General features: G+C 36.6%; 1 protein-coding gene across 4 annotated transcripts in view; it reads left to right on the forward strand.

Annotated features, from left to right (window-relative positions):
- Mapre2 (microtubule associated protein RP/EB family member 2) overlaps positions 1–21132 on the forward strand; it is a 151977-nt gene that overhangs the window by 106733 nt on the left and 24112 nt on the right. For all 4 annotated transcript variants that reach the window (XM_047526378.1, XM_047526377.1, XM_047526376.1 and 1 more), the window contains 2 exons: positions 5687–5832; positions 9166–9379. In XM_047526378.1, the coding sequence (XP_047382334.1) occupies positions 5687–5832; positions 9166–9379 (360 nt within the window). The remainder of the gene's footprint in view (positions 1–5686; positions 5833–9165; positions 9380–21132) is intronic.

Raw genomic sequence — 21132 nt, forward strand, 5'->3', positions numbered from 1 at the left:
GTGGACAGATACCTAGAAAGACATAAACTACTGAAACTGACTCAGTAAAAAGAAGTAAGGTTTGTAATAGACCTATGTAACAAGATTAAATTAGTAGTTAAAACAGTAACAACAGTCCAGCTCAGAGGTGCATGCCTATAATCTCAGTGGCTTGGGAGGCTGAGTCATGAGGATCACAAGTTCAAAGCCAGCCTCAGCAATTTAGTGATACCCTAACACCCTGTCTCAAAATTTAAAAATTTAAAAATAAAGGGCTGGGGATGTGGTTAAGTGTCCCTGGGTTTAGTACCTGTAAAAGTAACAACTCTCCAAAAGCAAAGTTCAGGTCTAGATAACTTTAGTGGTGAGTTGTACTCAGTGTTAAAAGAAAATTTCACAACTAGTCCTTTACAAACTCTTATACAAAATTGAAGGAGAGAAAATACTTTCCAACTCATTCTGTGTATTCAGTAATGCCCTGTTACCAAACCAGAGATATCACAAGAAAACTACAGAGTAATATCTCTTATGAATATAGACAAAAAAAATCCTCAATGAACTATTAATAGAATAATTCAGGAATTTATAAAAAGAATTTTACAACCTGATCAAATAGAATTAATTAAAAGTTGGTTTGATGAAAATCAACCATCATAACATATTGTATTCATAGAATAAAGGACAGAAGTCACAGGATAATCTCAGTAGATTCAGGAAAAGCATTTGACTAAATCCAACATCCTTTTATGATAAAACACTTAACTAGCAATAGAAGAGAACTTTCGCAATCTGATAAAGCTGTGAAAAACTTAGCTAACAAAATACTTGGTCGTGAAAAACTAGATGCTTTCCCTTAAAACCAGGAAAAACACAAGGATACCCACTTTCTCCACTTCTGTTTAACCCTGTGCTGGAGTTTCTACTGGGGTAACTAGGCAAGAAAAAGAAACAGCGCATTAGAACTAATAAATGAATTAATTAAGATTGCATGATATAGGTTCAGTATCCAGAAACCAGTTGTATTTTCACACAGTAAGGAACAATCTGAAAACAAACTTTTAAATACAAATCAACTTATAATAGCATTAAAGAGAACAACACACTAAGACTGCATTTTAACAAAAGAAGATTATTTGTACACTGAAAACTATAAAATATTGTTGAAAGAACAAGTGGAACGACATCTCAATCATTTATAGATTGAAAGATGATGTTTTTCAGATGGCAATACTTGAACTGATCTACAGATTTAGTGCAATTCTTATCAAAAATCTCAGCTGTCCTTTTTACAGAAATTGATAAGATGGTCCTAAAAGAGTCATATGAAAATGTAGGAGATCCAGAATAGCTGAAACAGTCTTGAAAAGGAAGAACAAAGTTGGAGGACTTAGTTTTCATTTCAGACTTACTACAAAGACAGTAATCAAGACAGTGTAACTAATTTAAGGACAAACTTGTAGATAGGATAGAATTGAAAATCCAGAAATATAGCTAATTGGTTTTCAACAAATTAGCCAGGATAATTAAAGGGAGATGGGTTAGTCTTTAAAAAAAAAAATGGTACTGAGATAACTATATAAATATAATAAATATAAATAATATACTATAAATATAATGAAATAATATAAAATATAATAAATATAAATAAGTGAAGTTGGACTCAATCTCATATACAAGAATTGACTGAAAATGGATTGCAGACTGAAATATAAGAAAACTTATGATACAACTTTTGGAAGAAAGTGTAGGTGTTAATCTTCATGTCCTTGGATTAACAAATATAACAACAAAAGCACAAGTGACAAAAGAAAAAAATAGGCAAATTGGACTTATTCAAAATTAACTTGATCTTCAAAGGATACCATCAAGAAAGTGAATCCATAGAAGAGGAGAGAATATCTGTGAATCATAGTGAGAAGGTATCTAGACTATAAAAAGAATTCTTACAACTCAATAATAAAAAGAAAATTCAATTTAAACATGGGCAAAGAATTTGCACAGACATTTCTCCAAAGAAGTTATACAAATGACCAAAATGCACCTGGAAAAGATGCTCAGTATCATATTCATTAGGAAAATCAATCTAGAACTACTATGAGATACCACTTCATACTAGGATGGCAAGAATCAAAATAATAACATGTCACCATTGTGGAAAAATCGAAGTTCTCATACACTGCTGGTGGGAAAATAAAATAGCGTAACTGCTTTTGGGAAACAGTTTGGCAATTCTTCAAAATGTTGAGAATGCAAGTTCCATATGACCCAGCAGTACCCATTTCTAGGTATATAGCTGGAAGAATTGGACACGTTTTCACACAAGAATTTGTACACGAATGTTCATAGTAGCATTACTCAAAATGTTCCAAAAGTGAAAACTTTGCAGATGTCTGTCCACTGATGAATGGATCAATAAAATCCAAGATATTTATATAATGGAATATTTGTATGTTATTATTCAGTTATAAAAAGAAATAAAGTTCTGATTCCTGCCACAATATTGACAAACCCATGAAAGGATTCTCTTGAGTGAAAGAAAACAGCCACAATGTTCACGTATCATTCCATTTATATGAAATCTGTAGAATAGGCAATTGCATAGAGACAGGAAACAGATTAGTGGTTACCAGGACAGAGGGGAAGGAGAGAATATATAGAGAGGCTGCTAATGGGCATGAAGTTTTTTTTGTGGTAATGAAAAACTTTTAGAAATTAGTGATAATGGATGTACAATTCTCTGAATATATTAAAATCCACTGAATTGTACACTTTCAAAGCTTGAATTTCACAGTATATGGATATCTCAATAAAGCTGTTAATAGTAAATAAATGACTTATGTGTTTAAAAAGCTATCATTTTCTATGTGCCATGGATAACAAATTTTAAGAATATAATGGAAATAATAAATGCATGATAAAATTTAAAATGTTGAGAAAGAGAAAAGAAAATTTAAATAAGAATGTGGAGCTATCTCAGGAACATACCAAAACACAAACCAACAAAGTCAACAAAAAGTCCCAATCACATGTATTAATGTATTAAGGATAGTGCTTCTCATCAGTGGGGCGAGTATAGGTTACCTGTCAAATGATGGTGGTCAACACCTACCTGACTTTATCAGTTGGCAGTTTGGGTTGAAATAGCAGAAATTAATCATGGCCAGCTTAAGCAGAAGAGCAATTTACAGTAGAGATATTGGGCAGCTCAGAGTCAATGGAAAGCCAAACTCAGAAGATGAGGGAAGCTAAGGAAGCTAAGGAGCTGGGAATACAACCTTCTTTGTGCCACAAGAATAGGATGGATAGCTTGCCCCCACTCTGCTGTCACAGCTCAGGACTCTCAACGCACCACTGCCACCATGACTAAATTCTGTTTGTGTGTTTCTGCCACTCCTTCCACAAGAGACCTAGGTAGAAACATCCAAGGCAGAGCCCGGGTCATGGGCCTGTGTCTTTATTGCTGGAATATCAAAAGAGGCCTGCCAATCTTCAGCCACCGTGGTAGCATCTCCCCAGGTGGGAAGGTGTCCAAATGCAGGGGAGCCAAAAGTGACAGATTTCCACTAACATTTGGGATGACTAAAATTAGAACCATACTTTATATCATAGACCAAAATAAATTCCACATGGATTCAGAATTTAAATGTAAAACTTAAGATCATAAAAGCACTTGCACTACACATGAATATTTATGTAATCGTGGTTTGGGAAAGTTGCTAAGCATGATATAAATATCAGAAAGCCATTAAAAATATTGATAGAGAATAGTGACGCAGAAAGGGAATCATGATTTGTTAAATTTTAAAAATTTACATAAAAATGGTATATTATTACATTCTAAAATATGACACTTTTAAGAAAAAAAAATAACCCCTGCCCAGTGATTAGAATGACATTTACCAGACCATGACCAGTAGTTATCTCTTGGTCACCTTAAAGTTGATTTTTTTTTTTTTTCCATCCTTCCCTCTCTATCTTGAATGAATTTTTTCCCTAAACTTTTTTTTTTTCTTTTTAAATTTGAAAGGTAAGTGATTTGGTTGGTTGGTTTGTGAGACTATATGGAGTATCTGGGTCTCCATAGGTAAATTTGATGCTAAACACTATAAAAGTGAAAATAACTTACAGAGCAGGTAAAGGCAGTTGCTTCAACATTCCCAGCTATGTTAAGTCTAAGTAGCTGGAAGAATGTGCTCCATCTGGTGGCACTTCAGAAGGCAGAACTGAATAATTGGATAATGACTGTAGGATTGGCCCCCATGTCATGATGTTTCTCTTTCTGCCCCCAGTGTTTTTTGTTTTGGTTTGTTATATTTTGTTTTTAAGGGAACCCACCTGCTTGACAGGAAACTAACTAGTTGGTATTCAGGGTGTTGGCATCGAAGGGGAACCAGATGCAGGGACTCTGGAGATTTGATTATGGCCTGTATTTTATCACTTTATGCTCTTACCTACAACATGCAAGTTCCCAGCATTTCCTATTCTTCATCCCTAGATTATGATCTTGTTCCATCTTATCTAGGATTCCTGTCTCAGTAAAAGATGCTCCACGTCTGTTTGGCATGAGGCGGGTGGGTCTTTGCCATCTGAAGGCCAGTCACTCACACAGAAGGGAAGCTCCTTTCAGAAGCCTTGACATTGTTAAAGGATGAGGGAGGCCATTCATGTCGCAGAATGTCTTTCAGTTGCACGTTGTAGAAACAGACCAAGAGATCTGGAGATAGCGAAGAAAGAATGAACTTTAAAATAAAAAAAAAAAGGCCAGCTATTCAAATTCTTGCCATTCAATTGTTTTTCTTTCTTATAAAAGAAAAAGAATCATTCTGGCTTTGAATTCATTTTGTTAAATGCCATTAGTCTTTTACTATTAAGGAGAGATGTAGTAAGTAAGCATGGTCTTGCTGGTATTTTCTAATTGAGACTCATGTTCTAAGAGTTCTTCATATTAAAAAAATGTTTTAGTCACTTTTCCTATGACTATTTCATCAGGGGATTCATTGAACATTTCGGTCATGTGTATTTCTCAGTCATAAACAGCATGACTCTGAACTTCTGTAAGTCTCAAGGTACCCCTGTCTTCATCTTTCATGTTAATATGGGCACCCCATTGTTCTGGACCAGAATTTGATTGGTATGCAGCTGTTTGGGTCATTCAGTGGCTTAATGATGCATTTTCTACTCCTGTTATTTTGCCATATGGATATAGAACAGCTTGAGCATATGTATATTTTTGAGTTATGCATTTTGTAAAACATTTTGTAAAACTCTCCTATATATTTTCTACTCTTCCCCCCCCCTTTTTTTTGGATGACATCGATCAAGTAGTATCTAAATAGGAGGAGAAAGTATGTCCCTTTTCTCTGGGGGATGCTAGAAAGAGTTCTTTTACCCTGGTTTCCTCGGCATCAGGTTTGAGGTTCTCACCTTGGTCATTGGTCCTGGATGCTCTGGTGCATGCAGTATAGCACATGGGATAAGGAATGGGGAAGTGCCAAGTGCTTCATCGTTGAGGCAGTGTCCTGTTCCCCCAGCACCACCTCCCCATGGACAGAGAAGTGTAAGTGCAATGTTTAGAAGGACACACATGGCCAGGTGGCTCTGCTTTGAATGATGGTACCTATAAGCATGGTCACTGTCTTGCCTACCAATCCTTTGTCACATCTAGGTACAGCCAGGTCACTTAAATACTTTCCTTGTCTCTTTCTAGGAGCCGCTTATTGCCAGTTCATGGACATGCTCTTTCCAGGCTGCATTAGTTTGAAGAAAGTAAAATTTCAAGCAAAGTTGGAGCATGAGTATATTCACAATTTTAAACTTCTGCAAGCATCGTTTAAGCGAATGAATGTGGATAAGGTAGGAGATTCACTTGTACCTCTGTAAAATGCACTGTGGTTCCTTAATGTTGTTTTCAACCAGAAAGAGCAGAAATCTGAGAACTGACCATCAGGATATATCTTGCTATCTCGACAAGTTGGAATCTGCACATAGCATAAACATACTTTGTATGTTTGTATGAGGTTTTAATTTCAGAAGCTTGTCTGAACTTTAGCCATTAGTCTAAAAACTCTAACAGGAATCACAAATGTTAAACTGTTGTTATTAAGTCATGTTTTAGCATTGCAGATGAGCATTTTTTGTTTGCCAGCTATTTCTGTGGTTGTGCATCTTTGTTCCTTTGGAAAAACAAGTTACAGTGGGATTAGCATGGATTTGAATCCCAGCTCCGTGACTTGAGCAAGTTATTTGAATTCTCCGACCCTGATTTTACCCATGTATAAAATCAAACTAGAAAACTCATACTCATACTTACAGTTAAAATAAGAGAATGCATGTAAAAGTGTACAGCATAGTATGTCCTCAGAGTCTCAGTGTCCAAAAATTTTCCTTTTTGCCCCTTTGAATTATAATTTTTTCATAAAATGATACAAAGATACTGAGTACTGTTTTCTTCTATAAGAGGGACTATTACTAAAACCCTCTGTCTCTTTCTGTATGTTTACTACTTTTCAAATATTTTATTCATATTCTTAGGATATATCTCTTAGGATGGTTAAACTCAGAAAAAATGAATTTTTGATTAAGGAAATAGAGATAAACCAGCATAGGAGAAATGGAAAACTTTTCTTTGCATAAATAGTAGTAAGAAATAGGCTATGGCAATAAAAAAATAACTGAATTATAAGAGAGAAGAGAGAACTTAGTTTGATAAGCTATATACTTAATTAAATATTAATATCTTCCTAAGTAAAAAAAAAGCATCTTTATCAAAATATTAAGAAAATATGGCTTCTTGTTTTCTCAGAATTTTTATTTCAAAATAGACATTCTCTAACATTTTAACCTTTTGGAGTCTTTTCAACCTACTTTATGTCCTTTGCTGTCGTTAATTTCCAATTAGTTCTTTTCAAAGATATTTAAAACCAAAGCTATAAGTATATAAGTAGGTTCTCCTTACTTATATAACTTAACAATGCCACTTGTGTGATTTTCATTAATTTTTTAAATCCATGCTGCTACCTGGAAAGAAAAAACACTTGTCCAAGGTTTATTGGTGGAACTTGCTATATATCAAAGAGTGGGCCCATGTCTCTGTAGAAGTGTGCAGAGAATGGATGAGAAGTTTTTAAAAATGTCCAAGAAAAAATCTTACAGTAGAAGAAGACTGGAATTGAGGTCTTTGTTAGCCTTTCTAGCCTTAATAATGTCATAATTCCATCCAAAAGTCCTGTGAGGGACAGTGTTAGGTACTCCTATCATGCCTATCACAGCCCAACAGTATATCAGAAGGTACTGAGTAAAGTTTTATTTGCAACTTCAGATTTTCCACTTAGGCCTCTAAAACTTTCATTCCGGCAAGGAATGCAAAGTTAAGTCAACAGAATGAAGTGCCTTCTTTTAACCACTAAATACCACCATCACCTAAAACTATAAATTTGCACATCTGGCAGCAAAGTACAGTAGGGAGTTAACTAAAGGACCTTATGCTGTAAGAAGTCACTTTCTAATAATCATATTCCCATGAACAAAAATTTAAAACTCAAACATAAATAATAAGTAAAAAGTCAGCAAACTGTCATGCGTAGAACCTTGTATAAGAGTTCAAGAGAAGTGAGAAGAGGAACCAATTGGCACCAGTCTATGGTACCAGGAGAGTCTTCATGAAACATGGTCTCCTCTAAAAGTTTGCTTCTCTTTTCCCTTTCTGCTCTTGGCTTTGTTTCCATTTTAACTGCATAAAAAATTTTTTTGAAATATTTGTTACTAATGATTTTGTTTAGGGGGTAGCCTAAAATGCTCGTCACTTTTCTTTGAAGTTGTCATTGATGTTTAAGGTCTTTTTGCTCCCTGCTCCCCTTTGCGTGGTTAGGAATGGACCCAGGGCTTTGCAAATGCTAGGCAAGTGCCCTACCACTGAGCTACATCTCTAGCCCTTTTTATTTTTTGAGACGAGGTCTCACTAAGTTGCTGAGGCTGGCCTCAAACTTGCAGTCCTCCTGCCTTAACCCTCAAGTAGCTACATGTTTTTTAGTGGTCCTGTTGATATGTATTAGAATATTGGTGATATAAAGTTCTGAGGTGGCAAAGCCTTTCTGAAGGTTTAATTTGTACAGCTTCCATTTATATTGTCACACAGTGAAACCATGTGTTTTGTGTACTGGGCTTATGTCTGAATCACTTGAGCCCTCACACTCCCCCTCCCGTGACACACAATATCCGACACACCTTGTCACTTCCTCATGGGTCAACCCTCACCTAGCATTACCACACAGAGATATAGAAAGTAAAATCTATTGATGGCATAGTTTGGAGGGCCCAGTACCTTTTCATTTTCCCTCAAAAATAGTGACCCACTGAAGCAGAGCTAAGCAATCAACTCCATGTTTTCCTTACTATGATTCCAAAGGTTCCTGTAGGGCCCTCAGTAGGGAATACTGGTTGACTCTTTAGGTTGCAGTATTAAAGATTACTCCTGATCTTCCTGATCTTCCTGCCTCAGAAGCCAAAATGAGTGCTGTGCACCTCCTCCTTCTGTGACCCCCGTAACCCTCTTAATTAACCCCTGTCTCTTCCTTCGTACTCCCATGCCACATTAGCTGTGCTCCTGGGTAGTCCATGAATTACTGGGCCTTGTATTGTGATTAACTGCTCTCATACTAGTCTCTTTCTACATTGTAAATGAGCTCTGGGAAAGCTCTTTTTTTTTTTCATATGAACCTTTACATTGGTGTCCATTTTTATTGACTTGAATCTTATTCATTTGCACTCTCTACTGGCCGTAATCCTCATAAGAGTTTATCCCAAAATAACTGGGCCAAGTGTTCCAAAGAAACAGGCAAGTTCATCAGTCTTGACAGCACAACATCCCAGGCCTATCGTTTTGTGGGGAGATGCTTCGACAATAAATATCCTATAAGGAACATCAGCCCCTCTTGACTGTCCCTCTTTTGTCTGGTTTGTTAAGAAGGATTAACTATTTCAAAGAACCAACTGTTGTTTTCAATGAGTTCTTTAATAGGATGAAAATTTATGTTAATTCTAGAATACAGTTGGCTAAGAAGCTTGGGGAGAGATCAGGGGTCATGAATTGCAGGCAAATAGGAAATAGTCGAATTTGGAGAACACTTCAGTTGGACTAAATGCCACCAAACCTGAGGTTCCTGGCTCACAGTGATTTTTTTATTGCAGGTAATCCCCGTGGAGAAGCTAGTGAAAGGACGTTTCCAGGACAACCTGGATTTTATTCAGTGGTTTAAGAAATTCTACGATGCTAACTACGATGGGAAGGAGTATGACCCTGTGGAGGCACGACAAGGGCAAGATGCAATCCCTCCCCCTGACCCTGGTGAACAGATCTTCAACCTGCCCAAGAAGTCTCACCATGCAAACTCCCCCACAGCAGGTACTGTCACAACAAACAGATTCACTCTTATCTCAGAAAATGGCTCAGACCCTCCTATGCTTTACCTTATGCTTGTGATTGATTTGTCACAGCAGCCAATATTTTAATGCCTTTGGTTTTTAGCATTGACTTACTGACTGCATTTATCTTCCTATGACCCATCTATCATAAGTCTAATGATCTTGATTTAAGCTATTAGAAAAGCAGAGTCATGTTATATCATCGAAGCACTATTAAAATAGTGCTTCAGGATATAGATTTCTTTTTAAAATTTGAATTAGTGTGTTTAGATTTAGAATTAAATACTTTTACTGCTTAATTGTTGGCAGTATAGACCATAGTATGAACTGATTTATGCTGCTAAATATGGATCCTCATCTCTAATCCTTCAGAGGAAATTTATGAACTCTACATCTATCGCCTGTAGACATAGTGCCAGTTTTTACTGATAATGTGGAACAACACTTCTTTTTTATCCACCTTTGTCCAGAAATGAAGTCATTTACCATAAATAGCAGAAACTTTAAAAATTTTTAAACTTTTGTGCTTGCCTTTTTAAAATATCAATATCCTTGACATAAAAAAAAAACGACTTTGCCAAGTGAAACATGTTCTTGTAAAATTGGGTCATAATCATTAGCTCCAGTTGGTTAGTGGACAGTGAAATAGTGATACCCTCAGAAGCCATTTGTTTCCATGCCAGTGTGGAATCTGATGTTCAGACTTGTGAAATCACTGACCTTAATTTTGTAAATAATACAGATCCCTTAGCTATGGCCAACTCCCAGCAGAATGGATTAAAAATTGTTAGCAGTTCTAGGGATGTGGTAGTAGCTTTGAAATCACAGTTTTCTTCACTGTTAAGACTTTTTGTTTGTTTTCCTTATATCTGAATTCATAGTTGTATTCCAAGACCTTTAGAAATCTGGCATTATTCTTGTATTTTGTATTTGTATTTTAAATATTTTATTTGGAAAATATTTTTAAAGATAATAGTATTAATATGCATAATTTCCTGTATTTTAGATGAATTCTTATTCTTCTGGAATAAAATAGTGGTTAGGAAGAAGAATAGACAACTTTGGGAGATATTTAGGAGGTAAAATAAACTGAATATTGTTAAGTGGATTGATACTGGGGTAAAGAGCAGTGTCAAGCATGACCTGTTGGTTGGTCTCACACACCTAAAAGGATGAGGGCGTTGTTCAGGAAGGGTTGATAGAGGACCAGATTTGGAAGGAAGGAATCAAATGTTTGTTTTGAATGTGCAGAGTTTGAGATTCTTTTGCAATATCCAGCAGGAAATCTAAATAGGTTGTGTGTGTGTGTGTTTCTGGAGCTCAAAAGAAGTGTGGGCTAGAGGTGAACATTTGTGAGTGTTCCATATGTCTATGCACAGAAGCTGGAAGTGAGTACAGAATGATAAGGGGAAAGTGCCTTGAAGAACTCCTGATGTTAATGGTTGAATAGAGGAGGAAAAATGTGCACGGAACACAAAGAAGATGCCCAAAAGATTGGAGGGAAGTAGAGAGTGATGTGTTACAGAAGCAGAAGGAAGAGAGCAGAATGAGCAACAGTATCTAAACCTTCTGAGAAATCAAATAAAATGAGACCTGGTATTGGATTGTTCAAGTTGGAGTTCATTCACTGAAATAGTGGAACAAGGACTGGATGAAACAATGACTTGTAGGAAAGAAATTGAGACAGTATCAAAGTCCAGCCTTGGAGCCATAAAGTAGATTGGTTATACAGATTAAGAAAACTAAACACAGATCTTTGAGAATACATACAATATATGGGGGAAGAAAGAATTAGCAGCTGAGAAAAAGATAAAAGTGAAGAAAACCAGCAGAATACAACATCAGAGAACAAACAATAGGAAATTTCTAGAAAGAGGGTCACCAACAGTGCTGAATTAATTGTGGAAATATCAAATAGAGGAAAGCCTGAAAATAGGCCAAGGAGCTCTCACTCCTAGGAGGTGATTAATAGTCCTTCAGAGTGCTGATCCAGTAAGACACTCATTCACCAAGGGCATGTGGAGTGTGTAGGTGAACTGGGAACAGTAGATTTAACCTTCAACAAATCCGTCAGGAAGAAACTCTTTACAGGAAATGAAAACATGTGGTTGATGTGGGAAAAAGAGCTGATGGCAGCTTCAGAAAGTGAGATTGGATGGAGAATGGTGTTCTTTTTTCTTGTTTTTGTTTGCTTTAAGGAAAATGATGAGGTCTGTAAGATGAGAGAAGGATCCATGGAAAAGGGAGTAACTGAAAATAGTAAAAGAGGAGAAATTGGAGGAGCCTGGTCCAGAGGCTGGAAGGAGAAGAATAAGGTCAAGGACAGATGGAGGGCTAAAGGGAAAGGGAAGATTTATTTTTCTGGAGCAGAAGTGATGGGAGAGGTCAGATAAAAATTAAGCCACAAAAAGTTTGGGAAATAAAAATTCATGCTGTTCAGACTGACCGCCTACTTTTGTCGGTAACCTTCATCAGCCTAGGAGCTGGAGTGGAGAAGGGGATGGTGTGTCCTCCCCAGAGTCTGCAGTTCGGGAGGCACATGGAGTGGGAGGACAAGGAGGTGAGAAAATCAAGGGTGGCTGGTATTTCTCCCCTTAATGTCATTTCCTATAACTGTTAGTGATGGACAGATTGGTCTTGAAACCCAACTGCCATTTTCTTCAAGTTTTTAGTAGTGAAATTGGATAGTCCTCAGAATATTTTTCTTCCACAATCATAATGTGTCCTTAATTTTTTTTTTTTTTTTTTGGCCTTGGCTCCAACACTACTCCTCCCCAAAAAGAACTTCATTGTACCGCCTTGGCCTCGTTTTCTAGGAATTCCCTCGTCTGTCTCACAAAAGCCACAGAGAAACTTGTGCCATTTTGATAGAATGTTCATAAACTTGAAAGAGAAGTATATATTTTCCAGAGCTTAACCTCTCAGGTGACAACACTCAGGAAACATATGAAAGTCAACAGATAATAAATCTGGGTTTTAATGTTCCAGAAGGCAGTAATTCCTGAGACTGTGTTCCTAATACCTTGACCATGCTTACCTCATTGGTCTTAATCAGGGATGAAGGATATTTTCTGGAATCAAATTAATTATTCGCTTTTTAATAGAATATATTCTGACTATGGGGCAGTGTGGGATAGTAAAATTATACTGGGGGAAGATTATAGCAAGGTATAGATAACATATAAAACATTACTTTTAAAAATTATAATAGGAGAAAGGCTCCTATAAATGCATTAAGACCTCATTTTTCTAGAAGTCATGCATCCAGATATTGGGAACACAGCCAAGAAAATGTAAGCCAAAATGTCTTCTCAGAGTCAGAATGGGTATTATAAAAATCTGTGCTGTGAAATTCATGCACTTTGCTCATAAGAGTTTCTAGGATACTTACCCAGTCTCTCTGCTCTTTCTTAATTTAGAAATAGCTATAATAAACACAAGGATATGGTTTCTCAGGACATAAGGTATCAGGGCAGGAGTACACAGGTACCAAGAGAGCATAAACAACAATAAAAGAAGAGCCAGAAATCTTAAAACCTTACTGAAGAGCCTAGTAGTCTAGAATCTTTATTTAAAAATCCAAGTGTCCCCATGCCTATTAGAAACCCCACAATGTGTGTGACACCACAGACCTCATGGGTCCCTTCTGATTCTTAGGATTCTGTTATAATTCTCTATTTATAATATTGACCCTGAATCATTTTCCCCATGAACTATTTTTACAGACTCTAAACTGGTCCTCCTGCCTCTGGTCTAAAACCAGTCTTTATACACAGGTCTGATTTTTGTCCATTCACAATTTAGGATAAATTAAAGTGCTTGATGAGATGAGGTCCGGCTGTCTCAGAAATTCACATTTGTTTCACAGTGGTGCCAAGTCAGGAACATTTAGCAGTAATTCTATTCTCAAAACCTTGGTCATTTCTTAATTATATCTGCATTAGCAGAAACAAGCAGTGGTTGATACAATTGAAAACAGGAACTGGTCCTCAATTTTTTTTTTTGTTTTCAATTTTGGAATACTTGATTAATTTTACAGTGAATTTCTCTCTCCCCCCAAGTAGTTCCTTGGGCTAATATTAAAATTAATTTGCATGCCCTGACTATTGTACAAGAAGAGCAATAAGTGGAAGCTTCAAAGCATCTCATAGGACAAAGAGACCAGATTAGAGTGGAAAAAGTGATTTTGGGAAGGATTAGCCATACATGATAATTGAGAGTACTCTGTCTACATTAGCAAGGGAAAAAATTGTGCTTGCACATCATCCGGACTGCTTATATAATCCCATGCCAGAGGAGGTTTGCTTGTGCATCAAATAAACTCCAGACACTTAGTGCATTCTGTTTTTGTGAGAAAATGTTTGATTTTTCTGCCATAAAAGCTTCTCTTATATTGATTCAGAGAAGCCATAGAATAATTTGGTGTCTGGGTATAGTTGGGTGTGGTTATTGTAAACAACTTGAACATAAGCAGAGGTGTCATTTGAGGGTAGATAGCCTCCAAGTAAGTTTTATTCTGTCTAAATTCCCAGGAGTTGCTTTTAATGTTGCCAGGAGCATACATTAAAATATACATTTTTATAATGATAGATATTTGTTAAAGTGCATACATCATTGTGAATAATGATGTTTATAAATTTATTGCTGTGAGCCATATCTGCAACTTGGGATAGCTCTCTAGGGAGATGAGTTTTTATGTGTGAGCACTTACTAAACTTGAAAGAAAATTCAAAGTATGGTTTCTATAGCAACTACAGCTTAGACACATTGCGAATTCACATACATTAATACATTTAAGTCAAACTCCCATAGACAAATATAGTGTGATGAATTTAGAGTTGCTGTGGGAGTTGCGTCTGAGCTTTCTCTTTTCCTTAGAGATTTCAGTGTTTCAGCCCTAAAATCAGGTTAATAGAAATGCTAGAAAAGAGGTTTCTAAAAGGAAAAACATAAGAAGTATAATAGAACAAAGTATTTGAACATTCATAATTAAATTTCTAAATGTAATTTTAAATAAATCCTGTGTTTTTCAAAAATGATACTGAATATTTGAATACTCTGAATTACCTTTGATTTTGGATTCTCCAAGTCTACTGATCTAGTCTAAAAATGTGACCGTGTTTGTTCATTTATTTGTTTAGCAATGTATAAGCCTTTGTGGAGCATCTACAATCTAAATAAGCATCACTGCTCACCTTCATTTGGGAAAGCAAATTTGGCTTTACTTTTGTTGTTTTGAAGAATGGCAGTGAAATATTGGTGGTTTTTATCATCACTAATCTTGTCTTTGTGTCTCAGAATATTGTCTCTCACGAGACATGGTAGAGCACACCTGTTAATTCCAATAACTGGGGAGGCCAAGGCAGGAGCAACTTAGCAAGGCCTTAAGCAACTTAGTAAGATCCTGTCTCAAAATAAAACATAAAAAGGGCTGGAGATGTGATTAAGTGCCCCTGGGTTCATTTCCTGGTACCAAAAAAAAAAAAGGAATATGCTCTCTCTTGGTTAGTATACCACATGCATTTGATTTTTTTTTTTTTTTTTTTTTTTTTTTTTTGGTGGCACTGGGGATTGAACCCAGGGCCTTGTACATGCTAGGCAGGCATTTAACCAACTGAGCTATATCCCCAGTCCACCGCATGCATTTGAAAGGAATATGTGCTCTATAGTTGTTATATAGTGTTCTATAGAAATAAAAATGGTTGATAGTGTTTATCAGTTGTCTAGTTCTAATAATGGCTGCAAAGATAATGTTAATTCTTCATCCATTGATTGTGGAATTGCCTATTTCTTCCATTCTCCCAATTTTGGGTTCCTGTTTTGGTTTTTTTTTTTGTTTGTTTGTTTGTTTGTTTTTAAGATTCTGTTATTAAGTACTTACATATTTACAATTACGTAATCATATTGAATTGACCTTTTTGTTTCTTTGAATATAATTTTTGTTTTAAAGTCTATTTAATCTGATAATAGAGCCACTCCAACTTTCTTATACTTACTGTTTACATGGTGTATTTTTCTCTGTGATAGACTAACTTTCCACCTATCTTGTCTTTAAATTATGTCTCTTGTAGGCAGCATATAAGTGGATCTTGTCTTTCTATTCATTGTGGTAATCTTTGCCTTTTAATTAAACTATTAAGGGCATTGATATTTAGTGTAATTATTGATTTGCTTGGATTCGTGTCTACCAAATTATCATTTGTTTTCTGTTCCCTCTGTGTTTCATTTTTCTTTTTCTCCTTTCCTGTTATCTTCTGGATTTTTAAATACTTAGAATTTTAATTTATCTAGTGCCTTTTTAACCATACCTCTTTGCATTAAATTTTTGTGGTTGCTCTCAGAATTATATGTATTCATATTTTTTCACAGCATACTTAAAATTAATATTATACTCGTTACGTAAATTGTAGAAACTTTTCAAACCCCCTCCCCAGTTTCCTTTGTTCTGTTTGTTGTATGTATTACACCTATATGCTTTATAACCTCCACAAGACCAATGTCATGACTTCTGCTTTACATTCACACTGTCCAGTACACAGTTGCTTATGAGCACTTGAAATGTACTTATTCCTCATTGAGATGTCCTGTATATATAAAATTCATCCTGGATTTAGAAGACTAAAAACATAAAACATCTAATAATTATATATTGATTACATGTAGGAATTATATTGTAGATATAGTGTGTATTTTTTAATATGTTAAAATTAATCTTTTTTAACTCTTTGATGTGACCACTAGAAAATTTTAAATTATGTGGTTCACACTTTTCTAGTAGGCGGTGCTGCTTTAAACAGTCATAAGTATTATAAAGAAAAGAGGAAAAAATAGTCTATTTTTCATATATTTGCCATTTCTCATTTCTTCATTTCTGAACATATGTGATCCCTACTGGTTTCAGTTCTCTTTAGACTGGAGAGCATTTAACATTTCTTATAGCACAGGTTCAGTGGTAACAAATTTGTTTTTAGATTTGCTTTTTCTATCAAGGTCTTAATTTTCCACTCGTTCTTAAAGAATATTTCCACTAGATAAAGGATTTAAGCCAGTCATATTTTTTCTTTTTCTCTAAGTACCTTAAAGATATTATTCTACCCTGGTAGCCTCCAATATAAGAAGTGCTTACTCATTCTAACCTTCCTTCTCCTGTATGTAATAAATCATTTTTTCTGGGTACAAATTTTTCTGTATTTTGTTTCAGAGTTCATTAAACTTCCTGAATCTATAATCTGTCTGGGGGAAATTTTCAGCATTATTTTTTCAAATATTTTCTTGTTCTCTTCTTTCCATCTACTCTTCCTAGGACTTCATTTACCCATAAGTTAGATCTTTTGAAATTACACCACAGGTTTCTGAAGCAGTGTTGACTTTCTTTGACAGTCTTTGTTTTGTATTGTTATATCTTCAAGTTTATTCTTTCTCTCCTATGTCTTTCTAGTGTTGAGTACAATATTTTAGCTATTCTATTTGTCCGTCTTTAAATATCCTTTTTTAAGGCTAGGAATGTAGCTTAGTGGTGGAGCACACCTGGCATGTTTCATGAAACTCTGGGTTCAAAAAAAGTTGGTCTTTAAATTTTCTTTTTTTTTTTTTTTCCTTCTCTACTGCGTTTACCTACGTTTTCATTTAGTATGAGCATATTTTCTTTTCACTAACCGAGCATGCTTGTGGTCACTGCTTTAAAGTTCTTGTCTGCTAACTCCACCATCTTGGCCACATCATGGTGGGCATCTGCTGATTGTCTTTTCCTTTGAGAATATATCATATTTTCCTGACTCTTCATATGTTGGATAATTTTCTATTATGTCCTAGACATTGTGAATACTAATGCTGCAAAGGATGTCGATGTTTTTGATTTAACAAGGACTTAGCTCAGAGTCTAAGGGCAGGGGCCAGGGAGGGCCGTTATTCAAGAAGTTAAATGCCACTCAAGGGGTCCTAACTTTGACCTCCAACCTGTACCTTTGTGCAGGACTTCCTTGGTCTTATTTTTGCCTTTAACCACAGATATTGTTCTCACCACAAAGTCATCATTTACTTTATGAAATGCATTTCCCCTCTTTGCTCTTTACTGGGATAGTTCATGACAGCATTTGACTTCCCAGGGCCTGGTAGGGTCCTTTCATGATCAGCCCATCAAGATGAGTCATTCCTGTATATTCTTACAGCTTCCCAGCAAGGTACTTGGTTGGTACTGCTATCTCGTAGTCCCAGTCACCTAACAACATACCCTCCTACTTACTACCTCTTACTGCCATTCTCAGAGATAAAGCAATATCAGCTCCATACAAGGAAGAGATATGTTTCTTTCCAGCACCATAATTAACAAGGCATCTTTTTAAACAGATGTTAGCCATCCTCATTGTTATGTAGAAGGATGTTTGTGTGTTTTTGCTCAACACCTACCCCCATGTCAGCATTTGTGCCCCTTAGGCCTGCTCATATTAAGAAACTGTCCCATTGCTAATCTGCGTACCACTTAGTAACTGCTCCCTTAGCTACATCAAGACCTGGAGAAAATGTTAAGAATCACTTTAATGGCCCAAATAATTAAATTCTTAGAGATCCCCTTATCCCTGGAAGAAGAGGGATATGGTGGTTTTGTTTTTTTCAGTTGCCTATCATTTGTACTATATAAGAGACACTGATAAGCATCAGGATACTCTCTTCGCAAAGAATAATTGAGCCTTCATTTCCCTACTGTCTTAATCTATTTGGGCCACTGTAACAAAATACAATAAACCAGCAGATTCAGTGTCTGGTGAAGACCTGTTTCTCGCAGACATTCCTTATACCAGGCACCTTTTCATTGCATTCTCAGATGGTGAAAGAGGGAAACTCCCTAGGGCTACTTTATCAGGACACTAATTCCATTCCCAAGGGCTGCCCACCTAATTGCCTCTGAAAGACCCCACCTCTTGAAATTATCATATCAGAGACCTGACTTCAGCACAAGCATTCAGACCACAGCACCTACATGTAACGGTGACAGAACCACAGCATAAAATGTGAACAGTGCACTGTCCTGCCACCATCCTGAATATCTGTGAGTTTGGTGCTTTGGGCACACAGAAGGCAAAGAAGCAAGATTAATTCAGGATTTTCAAATAGGAATCTCCCAGGACAGTCTTTGAAGGAGCCATGCATTTTTTCATTTCTATCCCAATTTGTTTGCCTACTGACACAGCATTTTTGGCAGATGCTACTAATTCAGTTTATAATTTTTAATTGTTCTGACTTTCTAGAATCAAAGCATGTACATAGTTTTCTTTAAAACGAGAATTTTGAAGTCTAGAGATCAAAACCTATGAACCTATGAAGTGCTGTACTATTATTGTCTAACTCTTAAAATCTAAATCTAATACAAATAGAATTTTTCATGAAATTTAGGGGAAAGGAAAACATTTAAAATGTACAGGAAATCAGTAATACTAGCAAATATTTTTTGAGCACATACTAAGTGCCACCTATTATTCTAAGCACTTGATTGGTGTATTAGCTCAGTTTAGCTTCACCACAATCCTAAAAGATACAATTATAATTCTCATTTTACAGTCTAGAAAACTAAGGGCCAGAGAGGTTTCAGTGACTTGCCAAGATCACTTAGTAGAAGTAGGGGACTCAAAATTTGAAGCCTCACACTGACTCCCGAGCCCATATTTCTTAACCATTTGATTATTTTGCCTCTCAGTTATCGCAGATACTCTTATCTCTTTCCCACACCGTATTGAACCACAGTAAATTTTCACAAACCAAATTCAAATTGCATGGTGCATAGAGGAAATGAAAGGCACTCAGTGTTACTGATCCTTGAAGCAACAGAACACACGCGGTGCTCCTGGGGTGGCATTTATCTTTTTTAAAATAATTTTTTAAAGTTTGAAAACAGTCTCATTCATCCTCACAATAGGGTTTGGAAGGAGAAAGAGTTGCTGTATTTTATCTACATTTATAAATGAAGGAAATGCAAAGCTACTTGTTCCAGGTCTCTTATCAGCCCCAAAGCAGAAATGTGGATAAAGCCCAGAATACTGAGCCCCAGATTAGTAGTATTACTAATCTCTGATTTCTTAATCCTTCAATTCAGATATGTCTCTGGACAAATGGTCCGAGGGATTTCAAAGTGAAGAATAAGCCCCTGAGACAAAATTGGCATTATTTCCTGATTCTCATGCAGTGCTCTACTGAGGGCTGATGGCTTCCATTGTTGTCCCCACCCCCTGCACTGGGAAGCAGTCATTCTAGTCCTTTTAAAGCAGCACTGGTCCCTTCATAACAGGCCATGGGTCATTCTTACATAGCTATTCCCTGGATATGAAATGTTTGCTGATTTAGCAACTAAACCCATCTATACTAGATGGATCAACCTTCTTCTCTATGGGTACAGTAAGTTGCCTTTTTGCTTTTCAGCCTGACAGGAAACCTTGTCAGTTCTCAAAAGAAAATGTTACAGTATTCACTCTCAGCTTCCATAAGCAGATATCACAGATTGCCCAAGAACCTGTTTTTCTTTATTATCAATGCCTTTCCTTCTCACTTGGTATTTGGGACAGAATATAAAACAGTTCTAACCTGAAGAATTGTCTAGACTCCCTTTGAATTGGATGAACTGAACCATAATCCAGTTCTGCCTTGCTCAGTCATTGTTTCCCCATTGGCTGACACAGGCTCTCATGTGCTCTCTGTTGATTTAACTTGAATCGCTGGCAGTGTTCCTTTGAACTGAGCCACCATGTGGCTGTTTTTGAAGTCTCTCTAGCATCTCCATCACCTGAGAAGTATCTTGCACTTAGAAGGTATCACAGCACACTACACAGTAGCTCAGAAAATATTTCTTAAAACAACAAACAGGTCCAACTTCTTGGTTTTCCTTGCCCATTTTTGTGAAAGCTTTACCTGAAGTCTCATTCATTCAGTCTCCCAACAAATGTTTATTCACACCCTACAAGGGATTCTGGGATACGGTGATTCTGACAAGAACCCCTGTTTTCAAGGAAGTTACAGCCTAGTGGGGACACCTGACATTGACAATAAAGTGAATGGTGTTCTCAGGGAGTGTAGGAGGGCCACCTGAGCTGGTCTTGCATGATCTCTAAAGGTTTCTGGGAACAGTGAAGTTCAACTAAGACTTAAGAAATGAATAGAAGTTATCCAGATAAAGGGCATGCTGAGGAGTGTTCCAGACAGAAAAAACAATGTGGAACTTGAGAGAATGTGCTCTGTTCATTGGAGTGCATGTTGTTCTGCATGGATGTTTTGAGATACAAGGCTTCAGAGTTGAGCAAGACCCTTGTTATTACCTTAAAAGGAACAGAGAAACAGACTTAGCAGCATAAAATAACATACATGTGTTCACAGACTCAAGTCCAGGCACCACTCAGCTGGGTTGTCTGCATTAGGGTCTCACCAGGCTGCAATCCAAATGTCCACTGGAGCTGTGGCCTCATCATGCGCTCAATTAGAGCAAGATTCACTTCCAGACTCCCAAATAGTTGGCAGTTTCCTTGCAGCCGTAGGACTAAGGCTTTGGTTTCTTGCTGAAAGCTACTCTCAGTTCCCAGGGACTTCTCCCACCTCCCTGCATGTGGGCCTTCCAACAAAGTGCTTACCTTATGGCAGCTGCTGCTTCAAGGCTTGTGGGGAAAGTCTTAGCAGCATGTTTGCCAGCAGACTCAGGCCTACATACAGTAACATTACTGGTGTGAGTGGCTTTCTGTCACCTCTGTTGTGTAG

Source organism: Sciurus carolinensis, chromosome 15, assembly GCF_902686445.1.
Source record: "Sciurus carolinensis chromosome 15, mSciCar1.2, whole genome shotgun sequence".
Lineage (NCBI taxonomy): Eukaryota > Metazoa > Chordata > Mammalia > Rodentia > Sciuridae > Sciurus > Sciurus carolinensis.